General features: G+C 37.4%; 1 protein-coding gene and 1 pseudogene across 7 annotated transcripts in view; one reads left to right on the forward strand and one right to left on the reverse strand.

The window, feature by feature from the left end:
• The window catches only part of DPY19L4 (dpy-19 like 4), an 83552-nt gene that overhangs the window by 22953 nt on the left and 37778 nt on the right, over window positions 1-22821 (forward strand). For 4 of the 7 annotated variants that reach the window (XM_036995518.2, XM_073229847.1, XM_036995519.2 and 1 more), the window contains 6 exons: window positions 12692-12826; window positions 15310-15441; window positions 15539-15637; window positions 16178-16251; window positions 18331-18489; window positions 19190-19312. In XM_036995518.2, the coding sequence (XP_036851413.2) occupies window positions 12692-12826; window positions 15310-15441; window positions 15539-15637; window positions 16178-16251; window positions 18331-18489; window positions 19190-19312 (722 nt within the window). The remainder of the gene's footprint in view (window positions 1-12691; window positions 12827-15309; window positions 15442-15538; window positions 15638-16177; window positions 16252-18330; window positions 18490-19189; window positions 19313-22821) is intronic. The other 3 variants (XM_073229848.1, XM_073229849.1, XM_073229850.1) reach the window with 3 other exon arrangements.
• LOC108397096 (PHD finger-like domain-containing protein 5A pseudogene) lies at window positions 20831-21556 on the reverse strand (annotated as a pseudogene).

The raw sequence follows: 22821 nt of genomic DNA on the forward strand, positions 1-22821 counted from the left end.
TGGTGAACAGTACAAGGGCAGTCATCACAGAAACTTTCGGTTTTGATCATGCAATATGACCTATAAACAATCAGGTCAAATATGAATATTCGTTTGATTTTTGTACTTGATTTATATGTTGATCCCACATTTCTCCTATTATTATTATTATTTTTATTTTTAATAAAATGCTGAAGTGGTAGGTAGATGCAAGATAAAGGTAGAAAACATAGTTTAGTGCTGTAAGAAGGCAAATGTAGATGATCAGATGATCAGGTGTGTGCCTATGGACTAAGTATTAATCCAGGCTAGACAAGGGCAGCAAGACATCCACGGATGCAGAAGATTTCTCTCAAAGCAGGGAGGGTGAGGTTCTGAGCCTCACCTCTGTTGATCCCCAAATTCTCACCTGATGGCCCCCTTGCGACTGTGCCTGTCTTAGGTTGTTCCTCCCTTGAGGAATCTTACCCGTCTCTGGCTAACCAGTCATCTTCCGGGGCCATACAGGGAAATGTAAAGTTGGTAAGTGAGAGAGAAGCCATATTGTTTGCAACGGTTAGCTTTTTACTTCTTTGCAGATTTATGCCCTGTGGCTTCTATGCCCAGCACTTGTCTCGAGGTATCTTTACCACCTGGAGGAATTATGATACTCGGTAAATTCGATCTGAGGCACGAATTCTATTTAAGGGTTGTAATTAGGAAGGAAGAAGAAAAGCTATAGATGTAGCATATGAAGGAAACTTGGGAGGATTGATTATTTCTTTGACATATCTTCTTGTAGAGTACCTTAAGTATGTATAGGTTTTAAACTACTAACTAATTTGCACACACATATTAACATAATAGGAATACGGTGACATAAACAAAGCAAATCTATAATTACCATCCATCTCCAGTGAAGCCAAGAAAACCAGTTAGGCACCCTAGGCATTTGTGAAACTTTATCTATGATATGATGGATATTGTCCAACTGTACTTGAACCATCAGACAAATTAAAGCAGCCCATTTCTGGGATCTGTTCACATCCCATATGTTCTTTTAACCATAGATAGTCTATAGTCATGAGATTTTGGAGTGCTACAACTTGCACCCCTCCCAACTCCTGCTTGAGTTCCAACAGTACAGATCCGGTCAAATTCGTTGTCTCACTGTATGCACATGCCAGCCTAGACATCTCCCTCCTCATTCTTATGGCAAGTCCAGGAGACGGTGGGCTGGATGCAGCCACAACCGCAGCATCGTCTGGATCCCTGTGGAGGCTTTTTGATGATCATCCCCCGGCACAAGTCCTCCAGAGAGTGCTGATGCCGGAAGCTACTCCTCATATCGTATCTTAGTTCATTTTCTGGGTATCCAAGCTAGGCCTTGATCTTCTGCATAGAAACAAAGACACCCTTTGCCCACACTTTGACATGCCCTCTATACCACTGTGCAGAACTCATTGGAGGTCAGCACACAGTAACTGCTTTTTTTTTTTTTTTTTTTTTAAATTAAGAGAAAGGAATATTATCAGAAAAGAGTACCTCCATAGCTGATCATCTGACACCCTTGAAGTGATCAACATTAAGGATATTTAAAGCATGCGTTGATCTTTGATTTACCAATAGTTTTATCCTGTTAAGGAGTAATCCCCCTTTTCTTTCTTTCTTTCTTTCTTTTTTTTTTTTTTTTTTAAATTTTTAATCTACACTTACATGAAGAATACTATGTTAACTATGCTCTCCCCTATATCAGGTCCCCCCTAACAACCACATTACGGTTACTGTCCATCAGCTTAGCAGAATGTTGTAGAGTCACTACTTGTCCTCTCTGTGTTGTGCAGCCCACCCTCCCGTTGCTCCCTCCCCCCCATGCATGCTAATCTTAATACCCCCCTTCTTCTTCCCCCCCCTTATCCCTCCCTGCCCACCCATCCTCCCAGTTCCTTTCCCTTTGGTACCTGTTAGTCCATTTTTGGGTTCTGTAATTCCACTGCTGTTTTGTTCCTTCAGTTTTTCCTTTGTTCCTATACTCCTCAGATGAGTGACATCATTTGGTATTTCTCTTTCTCCGCTTGGCTTATTTCACTGAGCATAATACTCTCCAGCTCCATCCATGTTGCTGCAAATGGTTGGATTTTTCCACTTCTTATGGCTGAGTAGTATTCCATTGTGTATATGTACCACATCTTCTTTATCCATTCATCTACCGATGGACATTTAGGTTGCTTCCAATTCTTGGCTATTGTAAATAGTGCTGCGATAAACATAGGAGTGCATCTGTCTTTCTCAAACTTGATTGCTGCGTTCTTAGGGTAAATTCCTAGGAGTGGAATTCCTGGGTCAAATGGTAGGTCTGTTTTGAGCATTTTGATGTACCTCCATACTGCTTTCCACAATGGTTGAACTAATTTACATTCCCACCAGCAGTGTAGGAGGGTTCCCCTTTCTCCACAGCCTCGCCAACATTTGTTGTTGTTTGTCTTTTGGATGGCAGCTATCCTTACTGGTGTGAGGTGATACCTCATTGTAGTTTTAATTTGCATTTCTCTGATAATTAGCGATGTGGAGCATCTTTTCATGTGTCTCTTGGCCATCTGTATTTCTTTTTTGGAGAACTATCTGTTCAGTTCCTCTGCCCATTTTTTAATTGGGTTATTTGTTTTTTGTTTGTTGAGGCGTGTGAGCTCTTTATATATTCTGGACGTCAAGCCTTTATCGGATCTGTCATTTTCAAATATATTCTCCCATACTGTAGGGTTCCTTTTTGTTCTATTGATGGTGTCTTTCGCTGTACAGAAGCTTTTCAGCTTAATGTAGTCCCACTTGCTCATTTTTGCTGTTGTTTTCCTTGCCTGGGGAGATATGTTCAAGAAGAGATCACTCATGTTTATGTCTAAGAGGTTTTTGCCTATGTTTTTTTCCAAGAGTTTAATGGTTTCATGCCTTACATTCAGGTCTTTGATCCATTTTGAGTTTACCTTTGTATATGGGGTTAGACAATGGTCCAGTTTCATTCTCCTACATGTAGCTGTCCAGTTTTGCCAGCACCATCTGTTGAAGAGACTGTCATTTTGCCATTGTATGTCCATGGCTCCTTTATCAAATATTAATTGACCATATATGTTTGGGTTAATTTCTGGGGTCTCTAATCTGTTCCACTGGTCTGTGGCTCTGTTCTTGTGCCAGTACCAAATTGTCTTGATTACTATGGCTTTGTAATAGAGCTTGAAGTTGGGGAGTGAGATCCCCCCTACTTTATTCTTCTTTTTCAGGATTGCTTTGGCTATTCGGGGTCTTTGGTGTTTCCATATGAATTTTTGAATTATTTGTTCCAATTCATTGAAGAATGTTGCTGGTAATTTGAGAGGGATTGCATCAAATCTGTATATTGCTTTGGGCAGGATGGCCATTTTGACGATATTAATTCTTCCTAGCCATGAGCATGGGATGAGTTTCCATTTATTAGTGTCCCCTTTAATTTCTCTTAAGAGTGACTTGTAGTTTTCAGAGTATAAGTCTTTCACTTCTTTGGTTAGGTTTATTCCTAGGTATTTTATTCTTTTTGATGCAATGGTGAATGGAATTGTTTTCCTGATTTCTCTTTCTATTGATTCGTTGTTAGTGTATAGGAAAGCTTCAGATTTCTGTGTGTTAATTTTGTATCCTGCAACTTTGCTGTATTCCGATATCAGTTCTAGTAGTTTTGGAGTGGAGTCTTTAGGGTTTTTTATGTACAGTATCATATCATCTGCAAATAGTGACAGTTTAACTTCTTCTTTACCAATCTGGATTCCTTGTATTTCTTTGTTTTGTCTGATTGCCGTGGCTAGGACCTCCAGTACTATGTTAAATAACAGTGGGGAGAGTGGGCATCCCTGTCTGGTTCCCGATCTCAGTGGAAATGCTTTCAGCTTCTCGCTGTTCAGTATAATGCTGGCTGTGGGTTTATCATATATGGCCTTTATTATGTTGAGGTACTTGCCCTCTATTCCCATTTTGCTGAGAGTTTTTATCATGAATGGATGTTGAATTTTGTCAAATGCTTTTTCAGCATCTATGGAGATGATCATGTGGTATTTGTCTTTCTTTTTGTTGATGTGGTGGATGATGTTGATGGATTTTCGAATGTTGTACCATCCTTGCATCCCTGGGATGAACCCCACTTGGTCATGGTGTATGATCCTTTTGATATACTGTTGAATTCTGTTTGCTAATATTTTATTGAGTATTTTTGCATCTACATTCATCAGGGATATTGGTCTTTTCTTTTTTGGTGGGGTCTTTTCCTGGTTTTGGTATTAGGGTGATGTTGGCTTCATAGAATGAGTTTGGGAGTATTCCCTCTTCTTCTATTTTGTGGAGCACTTTAAGGAGAATGGGTATTATGTCTTCTCTGTGTGTCTGATAAAATCCCGAGGTAAATCCGTCCGGCCCCGGGGTTTTGTTCTTGGGTAGTTTTTTGATTACTGTTTCAATTTCTTTGCTTGTAATTGGTTTGTTTAACTTTTGTGTTTCTTCCTTGGTCAGTCTTGAGAGGTTGTATTTTTCTAGGAAGTTGTCCATTTCTTCTAGGTTTTCCAGCTTGTTGGCATATAGGTTTTCATAGTAGTCTTTAATAATTCTTTGTATTTCTGTGGAGTCTGTCGTGATTTTTCCATTCTCATTTCTGATTATGTTGATTTGTGTTGACTCTCTTTTTCTCTTAATAAGTTGGGCTAGAGGCTTATCTATTTTGTTTATTTTCTCAAAGAACCAGCTCTTGGTTTCGTTGATTTTTGCTATTGTTTTATTCTTCTCAATTTTGTTTATTTCTTCTCTGATCTTTATTATGTCCCTCCTTCTGCTGACTTTAGGCCTCATTTGTTCTTCTTTTTCCAGTTTTAATAATTGTGATGTTAGACTATTCATTTGGGATTGTTCTTCCTTCTTCAAGTGTGCCTGGATTGCTATATACTTTCCTCTTAAGACTGCTTTCGCTGCATCTCACAGAAGTTGGGGCTTAGTGTTGTTGTTGTCATTTGTTTCTATATATTCCTTGATCTCTATTTTGATTTGTTCATTGATCCATTGATTATTTAGTAGCATGTTGTTAAGCCTCCATGTGTTTGTGAGCCTTTTTGTTTTCTTTGTAGAATTTATTTCTACTTTCATACCTTTGTGGTCTGAAAAATTGGTTGGTAGAATTTCAATATTTTGGAATTTACTGAGGCTCTTTTTGTGAGCTAGTATGTGGTCTATTCTGGAGTATGTTCCATGTGCACTTGAGAAGAATGTATATCCTGTTGCTTTTGGATGTAGAGTTCTATAGATGTCTATTAGGTCCATCTGTTCTAGTGTGTTGTTCAGTGCCTGTGTGTCTTTACTTATTTTCTGCCCAGTGGATCTATCCTTTGGGGTGAGTGGTGTGTTGAAGTCTCCTACAATGAATGCATTGCAGTCTATTTCCCTCTTTAGTTCTGTTAGTATTTGCTTCACATATGCTGGTGCTCCTGTATTGGGTGCATATATATTTAGAATGGTTATATCCTCTTGTTGGACTGAGCCCTTTATCATTATGTAGTGGCCTTCTTTATCTCTTGTTACTTTCTTTGTTTTGAAGTCTATTTTGTCTGATATTAGTACTGCAACCCCTGCTCTCTTCTCACTGTTGTTTGCCTGAAATATGTTTTTCCATCCCTTGACTTTTAGTCTATGCTTATCTTTGGGTTTAAGGTGAGTTTCTTGTAAGCAGCATATAGATGGGTCTTGCTTTTTTATCCATTCTATTACTCTATGTCTTTTGATTGGTGCATTAAGTCCATTTACATTTAGGGTGACTAGTGAGAGATATGTACTTATTGCCATTTCAGGCTTTAGATTCGTGGTTACCAAAGGTTCAAGGTTAGCTTCTTTAGTATCTTACTGTCTAACTTAGCTCGCTTATTGAGCTGTTATATACACTGTCTGGAGATTCTTTTCTTCTCTCCCTTCTTATTCCTCCTCCTCCATTCTTCATATGTTGTGTGTTTTGTTCTGTGCTCTTTTTAGGGGTGCTCCCATCTAGAGCAGTCCCTGTAGGATGCCCTGTAGAGGTGGTTTGTGGGAAGCAAATTCCCTCAGCTTTTGCTTGTCTGGGAATTGTTTAATCCCACCATCATATTTAAATGATAGTCGTGCTGGATACAGTATCCTTGGTTCAAGGCCCTTCTGTTTCATTGCATTAAGTATATCATGCCATTCTCTTCTGGCCTGTAGGGTTTCTGTTGAGAAGTCTGATGTTAGCCTGATTGGTTTTCCTTTATAGGTGACCTTTTTCTCTCTAGCTGCCTTTAAAACTCTTTCCTTGTCCTTGATCCTTGCCATTTTAATTATTATGTGTCTTGGTGTTGTCCTCCTTGGATCCTTTCTGTTGGGGGTTCTGTGTAATTCCATGGTCTGTTCGATTATTTCCTCCCCCAGTTTGGGGAAGTTTTCAGCAATTATTTCTTCAAAGACACTTTCTATCCCTTTTCCTCTTTCTTCCTCTTCTGGTATCCCTATAATACGAATGTTTTTCCTTTTGTATTGGTCACATATTTCTCTTAGTGTTGTTTCATTCCTGGAGATCCTTTTATCTCTCTCTATGTCAGCTTCTATACGTTCCTGTTCTCTGGCTTCTATTCCTTCAATGGCCTCTTGCATCTTATCCATTCTGCTTATAAATCCTTCCAGGGATTGTTTCACTTCTGTGATCTCTTTCCTGACATCTGTGATCTCCTTCCGGACTTCATCCCACTGCTCTTGCATTTTTCTCTGCATCTCATCCCACTGCTCTTGCATTTTTCTCTGCATCTCATCCCATTGCTCTTGCATTTTTCTCTGCATCTCTGTCAGCATGTTCATGATTTTTATTTTGAATTATTTTTCAGGAGGACTAGTTAGGTCTGTCTCCTTCTCAGGTGTTGTCTCTGTGATCTTTGTCTGCCTGTAGTTTTGCCTTTTCATGGTGATAGAGATAGTTTGCAGAGCTGGTACAAGTGACTGCTGGAAGAGCTTCCCTTCTTGTTGGTTTGTAGCCTTTTCCTGGGAGAATAGCGACCTCTAGTTGCTTGTGCTGGGCAGCTGTGCGCAGACAGGGCTTCTGCTTCCCGCCCAGTTGCTTTGGGGTTTATCTCCGCTGTTGCTGTGGGCTTGGCCTGGCTGGGGCTGTTCCTCCAAAATGGTGGAGCCCCGTTGGATGGGGAGCGGCCAGGAGGCTATTTATCTCCGTAAGGGGCCTCTGTGCTCCCTGCTGCCCAGGGGGTTAGAGTGCCCAGAGATCCCCAGATTCCCTCCCTCTGGTCTAAGTGACCTGTCCTGCCCCTTTAAGACTTCCAAAAAGCACTCTCCAAACCAAAACAACAACAGCAACAATGAGAGAGGGAACAGAAAGAAAGAAAAAAAAAAAAGGAAAAAACAAGCGATTTTTTTTTTTTTTTTTTTCCTCATTTGCCGGTCCCAGGCACCCGCTCACTGGTCCTGCTGCCCTGTCTCCCTAGCACCAGGGTCCCTGTCCTTTCAAGGTTTCCAAAAAGCACCCACCCACCGGTCCCGCAGGGAAGCAATGCTCGATATTCTTTGTCCTCAGGCACTGGTCCCAGGCACCCACTCACCAGTCCCGCCGCCCTGCCTCCCTAGCACTGGGGTCCCTGTCCCTTCAAGGCTTCCAAAAAGCACTCGCCAAAAAGAGAGAAAAAAAGGGGAAAAACACGCGATTTCTTCCGTCCTCAGGTGCCGGTCTCAGGCACCCACCCACCGGTCCCACAGGGAAAAACGCGGGATATTCTTTGTCCTCAGGTGCCGGTCACAGGCACCCGCTCACCAGTCCCGCCGCCCTGCCTCCCTAGCACCGGGTTCCCTGTCCCTTTTAGGCTTCCAAAAAGCACTCGCAGAAAAGAGAAAAAAAAAAGGGGAAAAACGCGCGATTTCCTCTGTCCTCAAGTGCCGGTCTCAGGCACCCGCCCACCAGTCTCGCAGGGAAAAACGTGGGATATTCTTTGTCCTCAGGCGCCGGTCCCAGGCACCCGCTCACCAGTCCCGCCACCCTGCCTCCCTAGCACTGGGGTCCCCGTCCCTTCAAGGCTTCCAAAAAGCGCTCGCCAAAAAGAGAAAAAAAAAAAAGGAAAAACGCGTGACCTCCTCCGTCCTCAGGCACCGGTCTCAGGCACCCGCCCGCCGGTCCCGCAGGGAGAAACGCGGGATATTCTTTGTCCTCCAGCGCCGTTCCCAGGCACCTGCTCACCGGTCCCGCCACCCTGCCTCCCCAGCAACTGGGGCCCGTCCCTCTAAGGCTTCCAAAAAGCGCTCGCCAAAAAAAAAACAAAAGAAAACCGCTCCGGTTTCTCTCCACCCGCCGGGAGCCGGGGGGAGGGGCGCTCGGGTCCCGCCGGGCCGGGGCTTGTATCTTACCCCCTTCGCAAGGCGCTGGTTCCTTGCAGGTGTGGATGTGGTCTGGATGTTGTCCTGTGTCCTGTGGTCTCTATTTTAGGAAGATTTTTCTTTGTTATATTTTCATAGCTCTATGTGTTTTTGGGACGAGATTTCCACTGCTCTACTCACGCCGCCATCCTGGCTCCGCCCCCCAGAATATTCATTTTAAGTGCATAAAATGCGATTTTAAAAATAACTAAATATATTGAAATTGACTAAAATGTAGCAACCTTTTGACAGTCTGCCTATCTGGGGCTAAGAATTCCTGGCTAGAAGAAGAGACCATAGGACTAAGGAAAGGCTTCTGTTGAGCCTAGTTGGCTGGGAAATAGGATGCATTTATGGTTACTTCTGAAATATCTGTTCTCTCCCCTTTTTAGTGATGACAAATGTTCCAAGTATAGCAAAGTTATTTCATTTTTTTATAACTCTAGTATTTTCTTTTTTATGTAAATAACATGAATGCATTTCAGATTTGTAATTTTCCTTATGTTGTATAAAGAGCTTTCTGAGCAAGAATGTTTTCTGTAATAGAGAGTCTGTGATTGTTTTCCTGTTAGATCATATAGCCTTCTCCTGGGGAGAAGTAGTTCTTTAACCTGTGAATGAAAGAGTTTAGTATGGCAAAGTGAACTGCCTAAGCCTCTTTGTATTTACCTTTATTTTTGAGCTAAAATGAAGCTTTGTTGCCTAAAAAAAGGTTTAATAAACTGTCTTGAAATAAAATCTTATTATTATTTCAAAAGAAGTTTTGTGTGATGGTAAAGGTAGTGTGATGTGTAAACTTATTTTCTCCCTTCTATACCATATTTAATATTTTTCTGTATTTTTTCATTTCCATGTTATATATTCTTTCTAATATGTTTTATTCTAGCTTTTTTTAATTTAAAAGGTAATACATATACATTATGCATATGGTAAAAAAAAAATCTGTCAGTGCAAATGGATATATAGTGAGAAGTATATTTCTCCCAGTTCACTGTTGTTTACCCAAACCCTGTACTTTTTTGAAGGGATCCAGGGCTAGCTTATACAATTGACCCTTGGACAACATGGGAGTTAGGGGCACCAACTCCCTGTGCAAAAATCTGCATATAACTTTTGACTGCCTCAAAACTTTACTAATAGCCTACTATTGACTGGAAGCCTTACCAATAACATAAACAGTTGATAAACACATATTTTGTATGTTATATGTATCATATAGTGTATTCTTACAATAAAGTAAGCTAGAGAAAAGAAAATCTTTTTCAAATTCTCTCAGATGTCCAAGACACTTTCCAACATATTTATTGAAAAAATCTGCATATAAATGGACCTGCACAATTCAAAACCCTTGGTATTCAAGGGTCAACTGTACTCTTATATAAGGTTATACTTTATTTCTCATTGTTTATTTAATCACAATTGTTTTTCTGTATTTTAGAAGTGCTCCATAACATTCTTCTTCCCTCCCCCTCCTTCTTTCTCTCTTAATACTAAGGTAAAGGGGAAAAATTGGATTTATCAGTTATTTGATTATTTATAATTAGCCATTCATCTTGTTCCCAAGAGTACACAGTAAAAGCATAATATCTCTAAGCAGATATTAAAGGGGTAACCATACTAAAGATTCTGTAAAAACATATGGCAGGGAAAAAAAAGCAAGTTAACTATGATGTATTCTTAATCCTTCACCTTAACAACTCAATTTTTTCCTTTTTCAAAATTACTAGTTTTTATATTGAGATACATACAATACATGCGCAAATCTTAGTGTACAGCTTGATGAATTTTGACATGTATACACTCATGTAATCATGACCCAGATCAAGATATGAAACATTCTAATTTTTTTTCCCTCTCTTCATCTATTTCATTTATCTCCCCACTCCCCTCCCGTATGGCATCCCAGTCCGTTCTATGCAACAGTTCAGTTTTTTTAAAGCAAAACTGCCCAATCCTTCAACCATGTTCACCCACCTCAATGCATTCCTGCCTGTGCTGTGTGTATGTGTGTTGAATTCTAAAGAAGATCTATTCCTGAATTAATAGTGTGGTATGAAGGTCAATGTCCTGGTTTTGACAATGTATCGTGGTCAAGTAAGATACTGTCATTGGGGAAGCTGGGTGAGGGGGTATGTGGGAATTCTCTACTATTTCTACAATTTTTTTGTGAGTGAAACTAATTAAGACTAAATATATATATATATGTGTTTTTTATCGTACCTTTTTTACATTCACTCCTTTTTTGGGGAAGGGGTGTATAGTCCTATAGATTTTTATTGCATGTAAATCTGAGTAACCATCACCATAATTAAGATAAAGAACTGTTTCATCACTGCAAATAAACTCCCTTAAGTTACCCACTAATGGTGGCACCTTTCCTGCAACTTAATCTCTGACAACCACTGATCTGTTCCCTCACTACAATTTTATCATTTTGAAAGTTTATATAAATGGAATTGTATAGTATGTTATCCTTTGAGGTGGTTTTTTTTTTTTTCATTTAGTCTAATGCCCTCCACAGACATCTAAATTGTTTTAGGTAGCAATAGTTTGCTCCTTTTTATTGCTGAGTAGTATTCCAGCAACATATGTATTTTAATCATATATTTTGTGCTTTGCTTCCCACTCTTGAAGCTTGATCTTGTGGTTCTAGTTGCATCATGATATCCAAGCTCAGATCTTTTGTGCAGTCATCTGGAGCCATATAGAGACATCTGTGTTTGATTACTGAAAACAATTTAATGTGCACTTAAGTAATAGATATTAACATTTTCACAAAGAGGCATAGTTGAAAAGTGAAGTGAGCAAGGTTAGGGATAGACAAGAATGCACAGGATTTTGAAATTCTCAGAAGAAGAATTTTTGAACTGTAAGAAAATTTGAAATGCTCAGAGAAAGGAAAAGCTAAACTAATTGTCCAGATTGTGTTTAACATGTATGTCTATCTTATTTTTACTGTATGTTCTCAGAGTAATTTTTGAGACTAAGCCCTTGGAATTAGCAGTTTGTTTCATTATATCGTAGCTTTTCCCCAGCATCCCCAAAGTAATTTCCAAATGGCCAGTAGGTTAACTGGGCTGGATCTAGATTTGTGCCTTCATTGATCTCTGGAGCTGGCTTCTTTGGGGATGATGGTTTCAGGCCTGGTCATTACAGCTCTGGTTGTTCCTCCTGGGAAGGTTTCCAGAGCACTTTCTCTTAGAGGCATGGTGATAGGAGGAGCAGACGTTTGTGTTCTGTCAGTACTGAGCCCTTTGGGGCCTTGCAGTTGGTATTCTTCGACCAACTGATGGAATTTTTCTATCTCTTACATTTTGTTCTCTGGTCTTAATCTTACTGAGGATGCTGGAAAACTCTTCTGTGTGCTGATGGCCTAAGGTATTTCTGACTGTAGATTTATTATTGAGTATAGTAAACTGAGTCTGAGTCTGAAAGACTTAGTTTTAAAGAACATGGTTCTTATCTTAGGTTTCCTGATTTGACACTTACTGTCCTTTTCCTTCACTATTCTTGTCAGAACAAAGTCGTTTGACACCATGGCTGGTGGAGGAATTGGGAGTCAAAAAGCAGAACCCTGGAAGAAGTAGAGACTTATTAGAAATATGCCAGGGGACAGGGGATTTGTCAGACTTGGTTTCTTCACTAAGGGATCACTTGGGAGATGACATTTGGTAGGAGAGAATTAATTTTAGCCAGGCATTTTTAAGGCAAGGACAATGAAATCCTTGTGTTTAGTCCTTTAGTAGAGAAAAGCAGCTCAGAGTTTTTGTGATGGATGATACAAGCATTTGGGAAAGAGAAGGGAACACTTTTGCTGAAAGGAAATGAAAATAGCAGTGGTCTCTTTTCAGTGGACTGTAGAATAGGCTGAGACATAACGATTATTTAATTGGAAGCTCTTAGGAAAATAGGAAGTGCATGGAAGTGAAAATATTTCCTAGGGTGAAAGGAGTTACTTTCACAATAACAGAAGCCCACAGGCCAAGATGAATAAAAGCCACCATTTTCTAATATTTATTACTTTACTCCTCAGGGGATGAAAGAAAAATTGTACTGAATTTTTTTTCCTTTGTCTTCCTCAAGTTCTCAATATGATGTTTAACTTTGAAGGACAAGTAGGTTGATTTCTCTAGAGTGCTTTAAGATCTTATTGTTTATTTAAGGATATAATTATAATTATGTCATTTAAAAATATAGCTTCAAGAATTATGTAGCTTAAAGTTGAATAACAGCTGCAACTTTGAGGCAACAACTTCATAGATTTTTATGGTAATAAAGCTGTTGATACTTAGTTTCTTTCTTTTGTTTTCCCTAGAGGTTTTGCTACTTGTTGATCAGTGCTTCAACTTACACATTTATGATGATGTGGGAGTACAGCCACTATCTCTTGTTTCTACAAGCAATATCTCTGTTCTTGCTAGATAGTTTTTCAGTGGAGCTAAGTGACAAGGTATTTGTGATTTTGAATTGTGATTTTAAATCTAGAGAATAAATGTTTTTATGGTGTTGTATCTTGAAACCATTTGCTTTTACAGCTTTATTTTAAAATATTCTGACACTTTTACTCAAAAGATTGCTAGACCCATTCTCCCTAGCCTTTTCTAGAAGCATTTTGAAATTCCCTTAAGTATAGTCTGCTTAACCAAAGTCAGCCTGTGTTTTGTCTCCATTTCTAGCAATTTCTCCTTCTCTTTCTGTTTCTTTATTTAAAAAAAAAAAAAAGAAATTTAGAACATGTTTAGAATATGAGTATTTGACTAACCAGGCCAAGAAATGGAACACTTGATAGCCCAGAAGCCCCCTTTCTGATTTCACCCAAGACACATTCTGCTCCTTTACCAACAGAGCCTAACTGTCCTGAATTTTGTTCATCCTTTCCTTCTTTTTCTTCATATTTTTTAACCACCTAGCTATGTATTCCTAAAAAATATGTTATAAATAATGTATTGTTTACCTTTGCCTGATTTGCTTTTGAGATTCATCCATGGTGATGTACAAAGCTATATTTCATTCATTTTTATTTATTTTTTACATCTATTGTCTAATTTTTCAATTAATTTCAAATCAATTTCAGTTTTTCCCAGTTTATTGTACATATGATCAGTGCTGTTACAAGCATTCTTATACATGTCACCTGACACATAAGTGCAAGATTTCTCTAGAGTAAACACCTCATGGTGGAATTACAAGTAAAAGGATATGTACATATTCAACCTAACTAGATCCCAAGCCTTTCTCCAAAATGGTTGTATCAATTTATATTCCTGTCAGCACTGATTGAAGGTTCCATCAACATTTGGTTCCTTTGTTTCTTTATCTTTTTCTTCTTGACCCTTTCTTATTCTTTCTTTCTTTATATATATTTATGAAGTATTTAATATGTTATCCAAGCCAGAAATTTGAGGATCTCCTTTTTCTTCTCTTCCTTTTCTTCATCCCATGTACTCTGATGGTCCAGAATCCTGATGAGTACCAACATTTAGATTATTTAAATAGAGATAATTTAACGTAATAAATCACTAACCAAATCTAAAGGCATTAACTTGTTAATTGAAAGGGTAATAAGTAAGTATCATAGAGGTAGCAACTTCAGGAAGCAGCTACTGCCCCTGGAGCTGAGGGAACAAATAGAAGAATTTGGGATTATTAAAATGTAAAAATTTAGAAGAGGGACCCCATAGAGCTGAAACTCAGACTGCTGAGGAGGGGCCACCACTCAGCTTTACCTGGTGTCTCTGAACTGGAAAGAAGGACCTTGTGGAAATGGAACCCATATCCTACGGGCTCTGGCCAGCTGGTCCTGGGGTCTCTGGGGAAGAGTATGTAATAAAACTGGTTCACTGAGTGTTGGGAAACTGCCGCTGTATTCAGCTGCTTCAACAGGAGAGAATCACTGTTGGAGTGAGTAAGAATTGCTGAGGTGATGCTCACGGGAACTACAAGCAGACAGGAAGCAACAGGAAGGAACAGGCTCTTCCTTTCTCCTCTAACCTCGTAAACTCTCTCTAGCATTTCTTCTTGGCAGAGCTTAAGAGAGAGACAATTAGAAAGGCCAAAATATAGAGTGCTGAGTTCCAAGTCCCAGCATTATGAGGGAGGGGATAGAGGGGTAGGTTGGAACTAAGAGACAGGTACTCAGTAACTGCAGAACCGAGCACTCAAAATCAAGATATAGAACATTATCAGCACCTAGAGGGTCCTAATATGCCCTCACTCAGCTGTTGCTTCAGCCTTCCAGCAGTGAGGTATCTTTTTTCTACATGGCCTCTTGGGTTTTTATTTTTTCTTTGTTTTTTTTTCCTATTATTTTACTTTTAACACTGTGCCTTTTAATTTTCCCTCAACTAATGCTTATATTTGTCTCAGTTTCCCCTTTCTAAAAGGAATTAATCTTATGCTAGATTAGATTATCATACTATTGAGTTTTACAAAAGAAATCTACTAAAACAAAATTTACCTGAGAGATCTTTTATTAGGACCCTAATCTAACTTTCTTATACTCATTGTAAATGAACCAAATGCAAAAATACTTTTCTCTAGTAAAACATTTCATGTCAGGATATTTTCATGGGGTAGGTTTTGGGATCTGCTGCTAAAGACCATGATTTTTTATTTATGTAGTTTGATGTTGTGTAGGTAGATTTTAATAAAAAGGTAAGCCAAGTGAAATTAAGTCAGAACCTGGGACTAAATAAAATTCTTCTAGTTTGATCTAAATTTCCACAGTTTTGCAAGAGTTCTATCTAAGAAAAAAGTAATAAATTCAATACATGCCATATCATTAAAAATACAAATTGAACATTTGTACAATACTATCCTAAATCATACTAGAACATTTACTTTATAATTTCAGTCAAACCTATTCTAAACAAAACTAATGAAAAGATATACAATAAAATTCATTTTGTTCTCATTTTATTTTTGTCCCAACAGGTTCATGAAGTTTATAAAATCTATATATTTTCTCTTTTTCTGGGATATTTACTGCAGTTTGAGAATTCAGCCTTATTGGTATCTCCTTTATTAAGTTTAGTGGTGGCCTTAATGCTTGCTAAATGCCTTCAGGTAATTAGAATTGCCTTTTAATCCTTTTTGTGGTGAAGTTTTTAGTTATTAATTTTTTATATCTCACTTCTTTGTTCATATGTTTTACCCCCCACAGCTGAATGTGAAAAAAGGCACTTTTATAGCTAAAATGATAAAAGTGATTAATTTTTACTTGGTGTGTACTCTGACAGTGACACTGAATATTATAATGAAGGTAAGTAACTGGAGATTCATGTAGTAGAGCAAATTGAATAAGCATACTGGATTAAATTTAATGAGAGTAATGAGATAGCGAGGTAATAGAGTTTGTATGTTAAAATTTTGAGTTTAACAATGATCATACTTAGTTTTTAGGTGAGAAAATAGGATTCTGATTCTTTGTAAGTATACTTAAAAAATACACTTTATTTTCCATTTCGTTTAAAATGTTATCTTACTCAGTTAACAGTAAGTAAGATATGGAGTAAATTGAGACAAGTAAAAGTTGTCCAAGAGTTCGTAAGTTAGTTAAGCCAGGTGGGATAAAGTTGACATCTTCTTACTACCCCATTCTAGTTTTTTGCTTAACTATAAGACAATGTGATTGACTTACACCAGTAAATCTCCTTGCTTCATAGTCATACCATACTTTATTTAATTCATATTTTTTCTTTTGTAGTCCACTGTGTTTTCTATTTCTAGGATTAGACAAACGCATGTTGCTGTAAGGCATAGCTAATAGTTCTTTATTGTAACTAGGGTTTTTCTTTTGCAGATGTTTGTCCCACACAAAGAAAATGGGCACATGCTGAAATTCCTTGAAGCAAAATTTGGACTAAATATAACTAAGTAAGTTTTAGATTACATAAGTTTACCTAACTCTATACCACTTAGAAGTTAAAGAGCAAAACAATCAAAGGAAGGAATATGTACCTAATTACCTACCACTTAGAAAATAATCAATTTGGGATATTATAATATCTAGAAATGGTATGACATTAATATTTTTTCTTATTTAAAAAATATCTCATTTAAGTATTTTATAAATCAAATATACTTAAACCACAATGGCATCACAGTATTTTGAGGCTATCTTTTGATGAGGAACAATGATAAAACCTAAAGTCCGAGTACATTAGATTTAAAATGAACGAAGAGCCAAAGTAATCTTAAACCACTACATGAGCAAAGTGCTTACATTAAAAGGGGTTGTGTGCATGAGGGTAGGGACTATCTTTTTAAATAGTATGTATAGGCCTGACACTTAGCAGGCAATTAGTAAAAATTGATTATAGAGCTTCCGAACTGACCTGTCCACTGGCTATCTCTTTAACCTTGGGAGCCAGGATGAAGGGCTGCTTTTGTCCAGTGTTTCTTAGTTGATGTTATGTAGTACCCCTTTGTTCAGCATGTCAGGTACTAGATTGCTTCACTAGTAATGCACAGGATGTTTTCAGAATAAGGCATGGTCCTTGTCCTTAAGGATACTGCAGTCTCATTCTTTATTTGAAATACTTACATTTCAAATCTCTTTACAGTTAATGATATGGGTGGTATAAACGGTAAATGCCTTATGCTCAAATCTGCCAGTTGGGTATTAGGATTTGTAGTTCACCAGAATTTCAGGAAACATTTCTACTGAGACAAATTTCAAGAGCCATCAAAGAAATGTTAATATTTATTGGATGTACAGGATACCAAGCTAGGTACTTTGGGAGATACAAAAATGACTACAGTCTAACACAGCTGACTAGACTTAAGCACTATAATAATAGGGGTTAGTAGAATGCCATGAGAATACGGGAAAGGAAAGATTGAGATTAGAGTATATGGAAAAAATGCTCACTAAGTTGGAATCTGAATTGGACCTTGTAGAATTAGTAACTTTAATAGGCAAATGAAAAAAGAGGTACATTTGTCATAGGTACAAGATACTTTTATGTCAGCTTCTTTGATACAGCTTTATTAACCTTTTATTCTAAAGCCAGTGATTTGTGAAGCAGGTATTCTCAGTGCATCAATGAGCATTCCTGTACATTGCTCCATCTCTTCTCTCCTTTTCCAGGGCTAAGGATTGAGGATAAAATGGAGGCTGGGGATGGACTGGGAGTAAGAATGCAAATAAACTACATGTACTAGGAGTTTTGTTGATCATATTTAACTTTGGGTCAAAAAAAAGTTCATAATGATTCTTATAGCTCAAAATACTTACATTTCAAATTTTATGATTTATTATCTTAATAATTAGGTGTCTATTTTTAAAGTGGGTCCTAGTTGAGTTACATTTATCAACATGAAACAGGGCTGTCCAACAATAATATAACATGAGTCACATATGTAATTTTTTAGTAGCCACATTTTTAAAAAATTAAAAGACAAGTGATTTTTAATAACATGTTTCCTTTAATCATAATTAAAAATATTTTTATGTGTAAACAATATAAAAATTATTGAAATTTAAAAAATTTATTCCTTTTCTCATTCCTTTTTATCTTTGAAGTCCAGAGTGTATTTTGTACTTAAAGTATATCTCCATTTGTGCTTGCTATATTTCATGTGCTATTGGCCATACGTATTTAGTTACCATATTGGGTAGCAGCACACAGACAGATGTTGCTCAGCTGAATTTTTTGTTGTCTTCCAGATAACAATAGAAAGTGAAATGTCCATAAAACTGTATTGGGTTCTAGAGATGGTCACATTACTGGATAATAAAAATCAATTTTACATTTAGTAGGGCATTTTGTTGAGGAGGGTTACTAATGCTAGTAACTTCATTTAGGCAGGCTGGAATCTTGCTGTTTAGTAAGTGCATGGATTTAGGGATTGTGTTTTCTTTTGTTTTAACTTCCACTGAGATAAAAAAATACTTTTGTGTTCAGTAGTTTTAAACACCTGTGAATTGAATATACTTTTTGTTTTCTGTAGGAATTTTACAATGAATTGGCTCCTGTGTCAAGAATCTCTGCAAACACCATCTCAAGACTTTTTTTTGCGATTGACACAGTCTTCTTTATTACCTTTCTATATTTTAGTGTTAATTATTTGTTTTCTTTCTATGATGCAAGTTATTTTTTGGAGAATTAAGTGAGTGCCTATGAGAATCAATCACATTAACTAATACATTGCAAAAATATAAAATATTTATTTTCAATATCCTTCTAATAAGGTGTATTTGTTTTAGAACTTTAATTCCATTATTTCTTCATCAGTGTGTAAAATAACATTGTAAGTTAACCAGATAAAGTTTAAATTTATATATCTCAATACATATGTTCATATTTAATGTAGGAACAATATTTAAATAATCAGTTAAACTCTGTTACCAATTTGTTTACCACCAATACACTAAAATTTTTACTTAGTGTAAGAATAACTTCTATTTAAGCTAGTAGTATAAGTGATTTTAAATTATGAAATTTAACTATTTTGTAAAATATTTCATGTTTGAAAAGAGGTTATATATGGTATCTCAATTTCAAGAACTTAGTTATTTGATTTAGCTATATTGGTTTAGCAGTCACTAGTTGAGTGATAACTGATGAACAGTCTAAAAGCCTTTTATTACATTTCTTGAACTTTCATATTTAGTCTTCACTGAGTCAGTTGTCTTTAGGTTCTAAAAGCCATTTTCAAAGACTTTGATCTGTAAGCTAAGCGTTTGACTAGCAGAATATACTTTCAGATTTTACAAACCACCTATATTTATTCTTATGAAGAAATTTAAGATCTTTCATTTTTCAAATACATATTTTCAAAATAGTGAAAAAACATTTCTTTTCTTTAGTGGTAAGAAGTCCCTGAAAGAAACTATTACTCTTGAGGATGGACGAATTGGAGAAAGGCCAGAAATAACATATCATGTGATTCATACTATTTTATTGGGCTCTCTTGCATTGATTATAGAAGGGTAAGTGTACTTTATTTGATCCATTTGTTTTTTTTAAAGAATTGTCCTTCCTAATGTTAATAAGTGCATACTTGTGAAAATACATTTATAAAGCTGTAAAAACTCATAATCTACAAATGTTCTTAATCTAACTGGCATTTACAAAAGTGTTTATGTTATAATGAACTGACATTTACTTATTCATTCATTTGTTCAAAGCTATTAAATGTCTTCCAATGGCCAGTCATTGTGCTAGTTGCGGGAGGTTCAATGGTAAACAAAAGTGGACACACACAGTCTCTAGCTTTAAGTGACTTATGGGCTAATGGAGGAGACAATTGTTAATCACACAAAAATAAAATTAAACTTTGATAAGTGAAGTAGAGATAAATGGTTTGTGAGGGTAAGAGTTTAACAAATGTACCCTTTTCTTTGAAGTTTGGTCTCAGATGAGAAATAAAAAGAGAATAAATAAGAGTAATATATTCTGCATCTGTATTCTTTGTTTCTGAGCAGCCAATTTCAGTGTGTGAAGGGGGTTTCCTCACACCAATGAACAATTCTCTGGACACCAGTTTGGTGTCCTACAATTCAATTCAGTTGTGATACCAGTATCCAGAGACAGTACTAGAGTCCACATAAGCATTCAGCCCTACAAGACAGCCCTCCACACGCCTGCCTCAGATGTCACATTGTAACCTGTGCTTCTCTGGACTGACTAGCTATAAAAGATTTCTAAGAACCCCTCCTCAGGTTCAATAAGTTTACTAGTGCTTATAGAGCTCAAACATTTTACTTATTTACAAGATCACCAGCTTATTATAAAAGGATATAAACTCAGAAACAGCCAGATGGAAAAGATGCATAGGGCAAAGTATGTGGGAAGATGCTCAGAGCCAATAAAGGAAAATTGTGAAATGTCCTAAAATTAAGTGACATAAGGGCCAGAGAATGGAGAAGAAATACAAGGGAAGGTAATCAGTCAGTAACATCAGGCTGTAAATCAGAAACACTGTTCCTGGATGAAACCATACCACAATTATCTAGAAGATCCTCAGAACCACTGCATCCCTTTTTTTCTTAATTGAAGTATCATTAATATACAATCTTATACTGGTTTCAAATATACAGCACACTGACTTAACAGTTATCCATATTATTAAATCCTCACCCTCACTAGTGGGGTTACTATCTGTTAACTTAGTGTAAGAATAACTTACAGATGTTAACAGAATCATTGGCTGTATTCTCCATGCTGTACTACTATCCCCATGACCAAGTTACAGTATGATTGAGAATTTTTGTGCCCGTTTATCCCCCTCAACCTCCCTCCCTACCTGCCCACACCAACCCCTCCTTCATGGTAACCAGTAGTCACTTCTCCGTGTCTATGAGTCTACTGCTGTTTTGTTCATTCTGTTCTGCTTTGTATTTATATTTTACAAATAAGTGAAATCATAAGGCAGTTGTCTTTCTCTGCTTGGATTATTTCACTGAGCATAATACCTTCTAGATCTATCCATGTGGTTGCAAATGGCAGGATTTCTTTTCTTTTTTTTTTTCACAAGACTGAAATGCTTTTATTCCTGTTTTAGAAGCTCTTGGTGTAGAGAGAACATACCAATTTGGGAAGCAGACTCCTTGAATTCAAGAAAAACCAAGAACTAATCTGTCAATCTGTCTCTGATACATCTGCCAGAGTGCTCTGTGAGCAATCTTTTCCATTTCTACCACACGACTGGGTGAGAACAGGAAAGGGTGGAAAGGCGCCAGCATACTAACAGATCAGGTGATTCTCTGCACTCCCTCCCTCTGCTGGCGGTAGTAGGCGTTTTTTTCTGGAAGCTGGAGCACCTTGATTGGGGGAGGAAGAGGCCCATCAATCACCTCTTCTTGAAGCCATACTTTTTGCGTTCATAGAAGAGATCTGTCTTAGAACTCCCCAAATTGACAATCTTTGGGCAACCATCTCCATCCTTCTCCTAGATGGTGTATTCCTTACAATGATAGGCATCCGAGACTCCTGGGCCTCTACAGATCACACAGTGCCCCTGGTAAGAGCCATAGTTACACTCATCACATATGCGCACCAGGGTGCAGGGCCGCACATAGGAGTCACAGATTACACACTTGCCATCACATTTTTCACACAGTCTTCCGATGGCAACACCAGACTGTTTGCGGCAAAATATCAAGTCTGGATGATGTTTAGCCATTGCTCCCACTCAAGCTGGCCACCAGAAGCTTTGGGCGATTTCTTTTCTTATTGTGGCTGAATAATACTCCATTGTGTATATGTACCACATCTGCTTTATCCATTCATCTATTGATGGATACTTAGGTTGATAACATATCTTGGCTATTGTAAATAATGCAGCTGTAAACATGGGGATGCATATATCTTTTTGAATCAGGTATTTTGTTTTCTTAAGGAAGATTCCTAGAGGAGAAATTACTGGGTTCAATGGTATTTCTATTTTTTGTTTTTTGAGGAACCTCCATACTGCTTTCCACAGTAGCTGCCCTAACTGACATTCCCACCAACAGTGTAAGAGGTTCCTATCCTAACCAACACTTGTTATTTCTTGAATTTTGCATAGTGGTCATTTTGGTGTAGAGTGATATCTCATTGTGGTTTAGATTTGTATTTATTTCCCTGATGATTAGTGATGTGGAGCATCTTTTCATGTGCCTCTTGGTTATCTGTATTTCTTCTTCAGAGAAGTGCCTGTTAAGGTCATCCACCCATTTTTTAACTCGGTTGTTTTTTTTGGTGTTGAGGCTTTTGAGCTCTTTATGTATTTTGTGTGTTAACCCCTTATATCAGTTACAAATATATTCTTCCATACCATCAGTTGACTTTTTGTTCTGCTGATGGTGTCCTTTATTGTACATAAGCTCTTAAGTTTGATGTAGTCCCACTTGTTCATTTTTTATTTTGTTTCCTTAGCTCAAGGAGATGTGTCAAGGAAAAATTGCTCATACATACATTCAAGAGATTTTGCCTCTTTTCTTCAATGAGTTTTATGGTTTCATGTCTTACATTCAGGTCTTTAATCCATTTTGAGTTTACTTTTGCATATGGAGTTAGGCAGTAACCCAGTTTCATTCTCTTGCATTTAGCTGTCCAATGTTCCCAACACCAGTTATTGAAGAGGCTGTCAGTTCCCCACTGTATATTCATGTCTCTTTTATTGTATTTAATTGACCATATATGTGTGGGTTTATATCTGGGCTCTGTATTCTCTTTCATTGATCTATGCGATCTGTTCTTGTGCCAGTACCATGTTGTTTTGATTACTGTAGCTTTGTAGTAGAGCTTGGAGTCAGGGAGCATAATACCCCCAGCTTTGTTCTTCTTTCTCAGGATTGTTTTGGCTATTTGGGTCTCTTGTGGTTCCAGATGAATTTTGGGACTATTTCTTCTAGTTCATTGAAAAATGCTGTTGGTATTTTGATAGGGATTACATTGAATCTGTAAATTGCCTTGAGCAGGATGGTCATTTTGACAATATTAATTATTCCTATCC

This window comes from Manis javanica, chromosome 2 (assembly GCF_040802235.1).
Source record: "Manis javanica isolate MJ-LG chromosome 2, MJ_LKY, whole genome shotgun sequence".
NCBI classification, from domain to species: domain Eukaryota; kingdom Metazoa; phylum Chordata; class Mammalia; order Pholidota; family Manidae; genus Manis; species Manis javanica.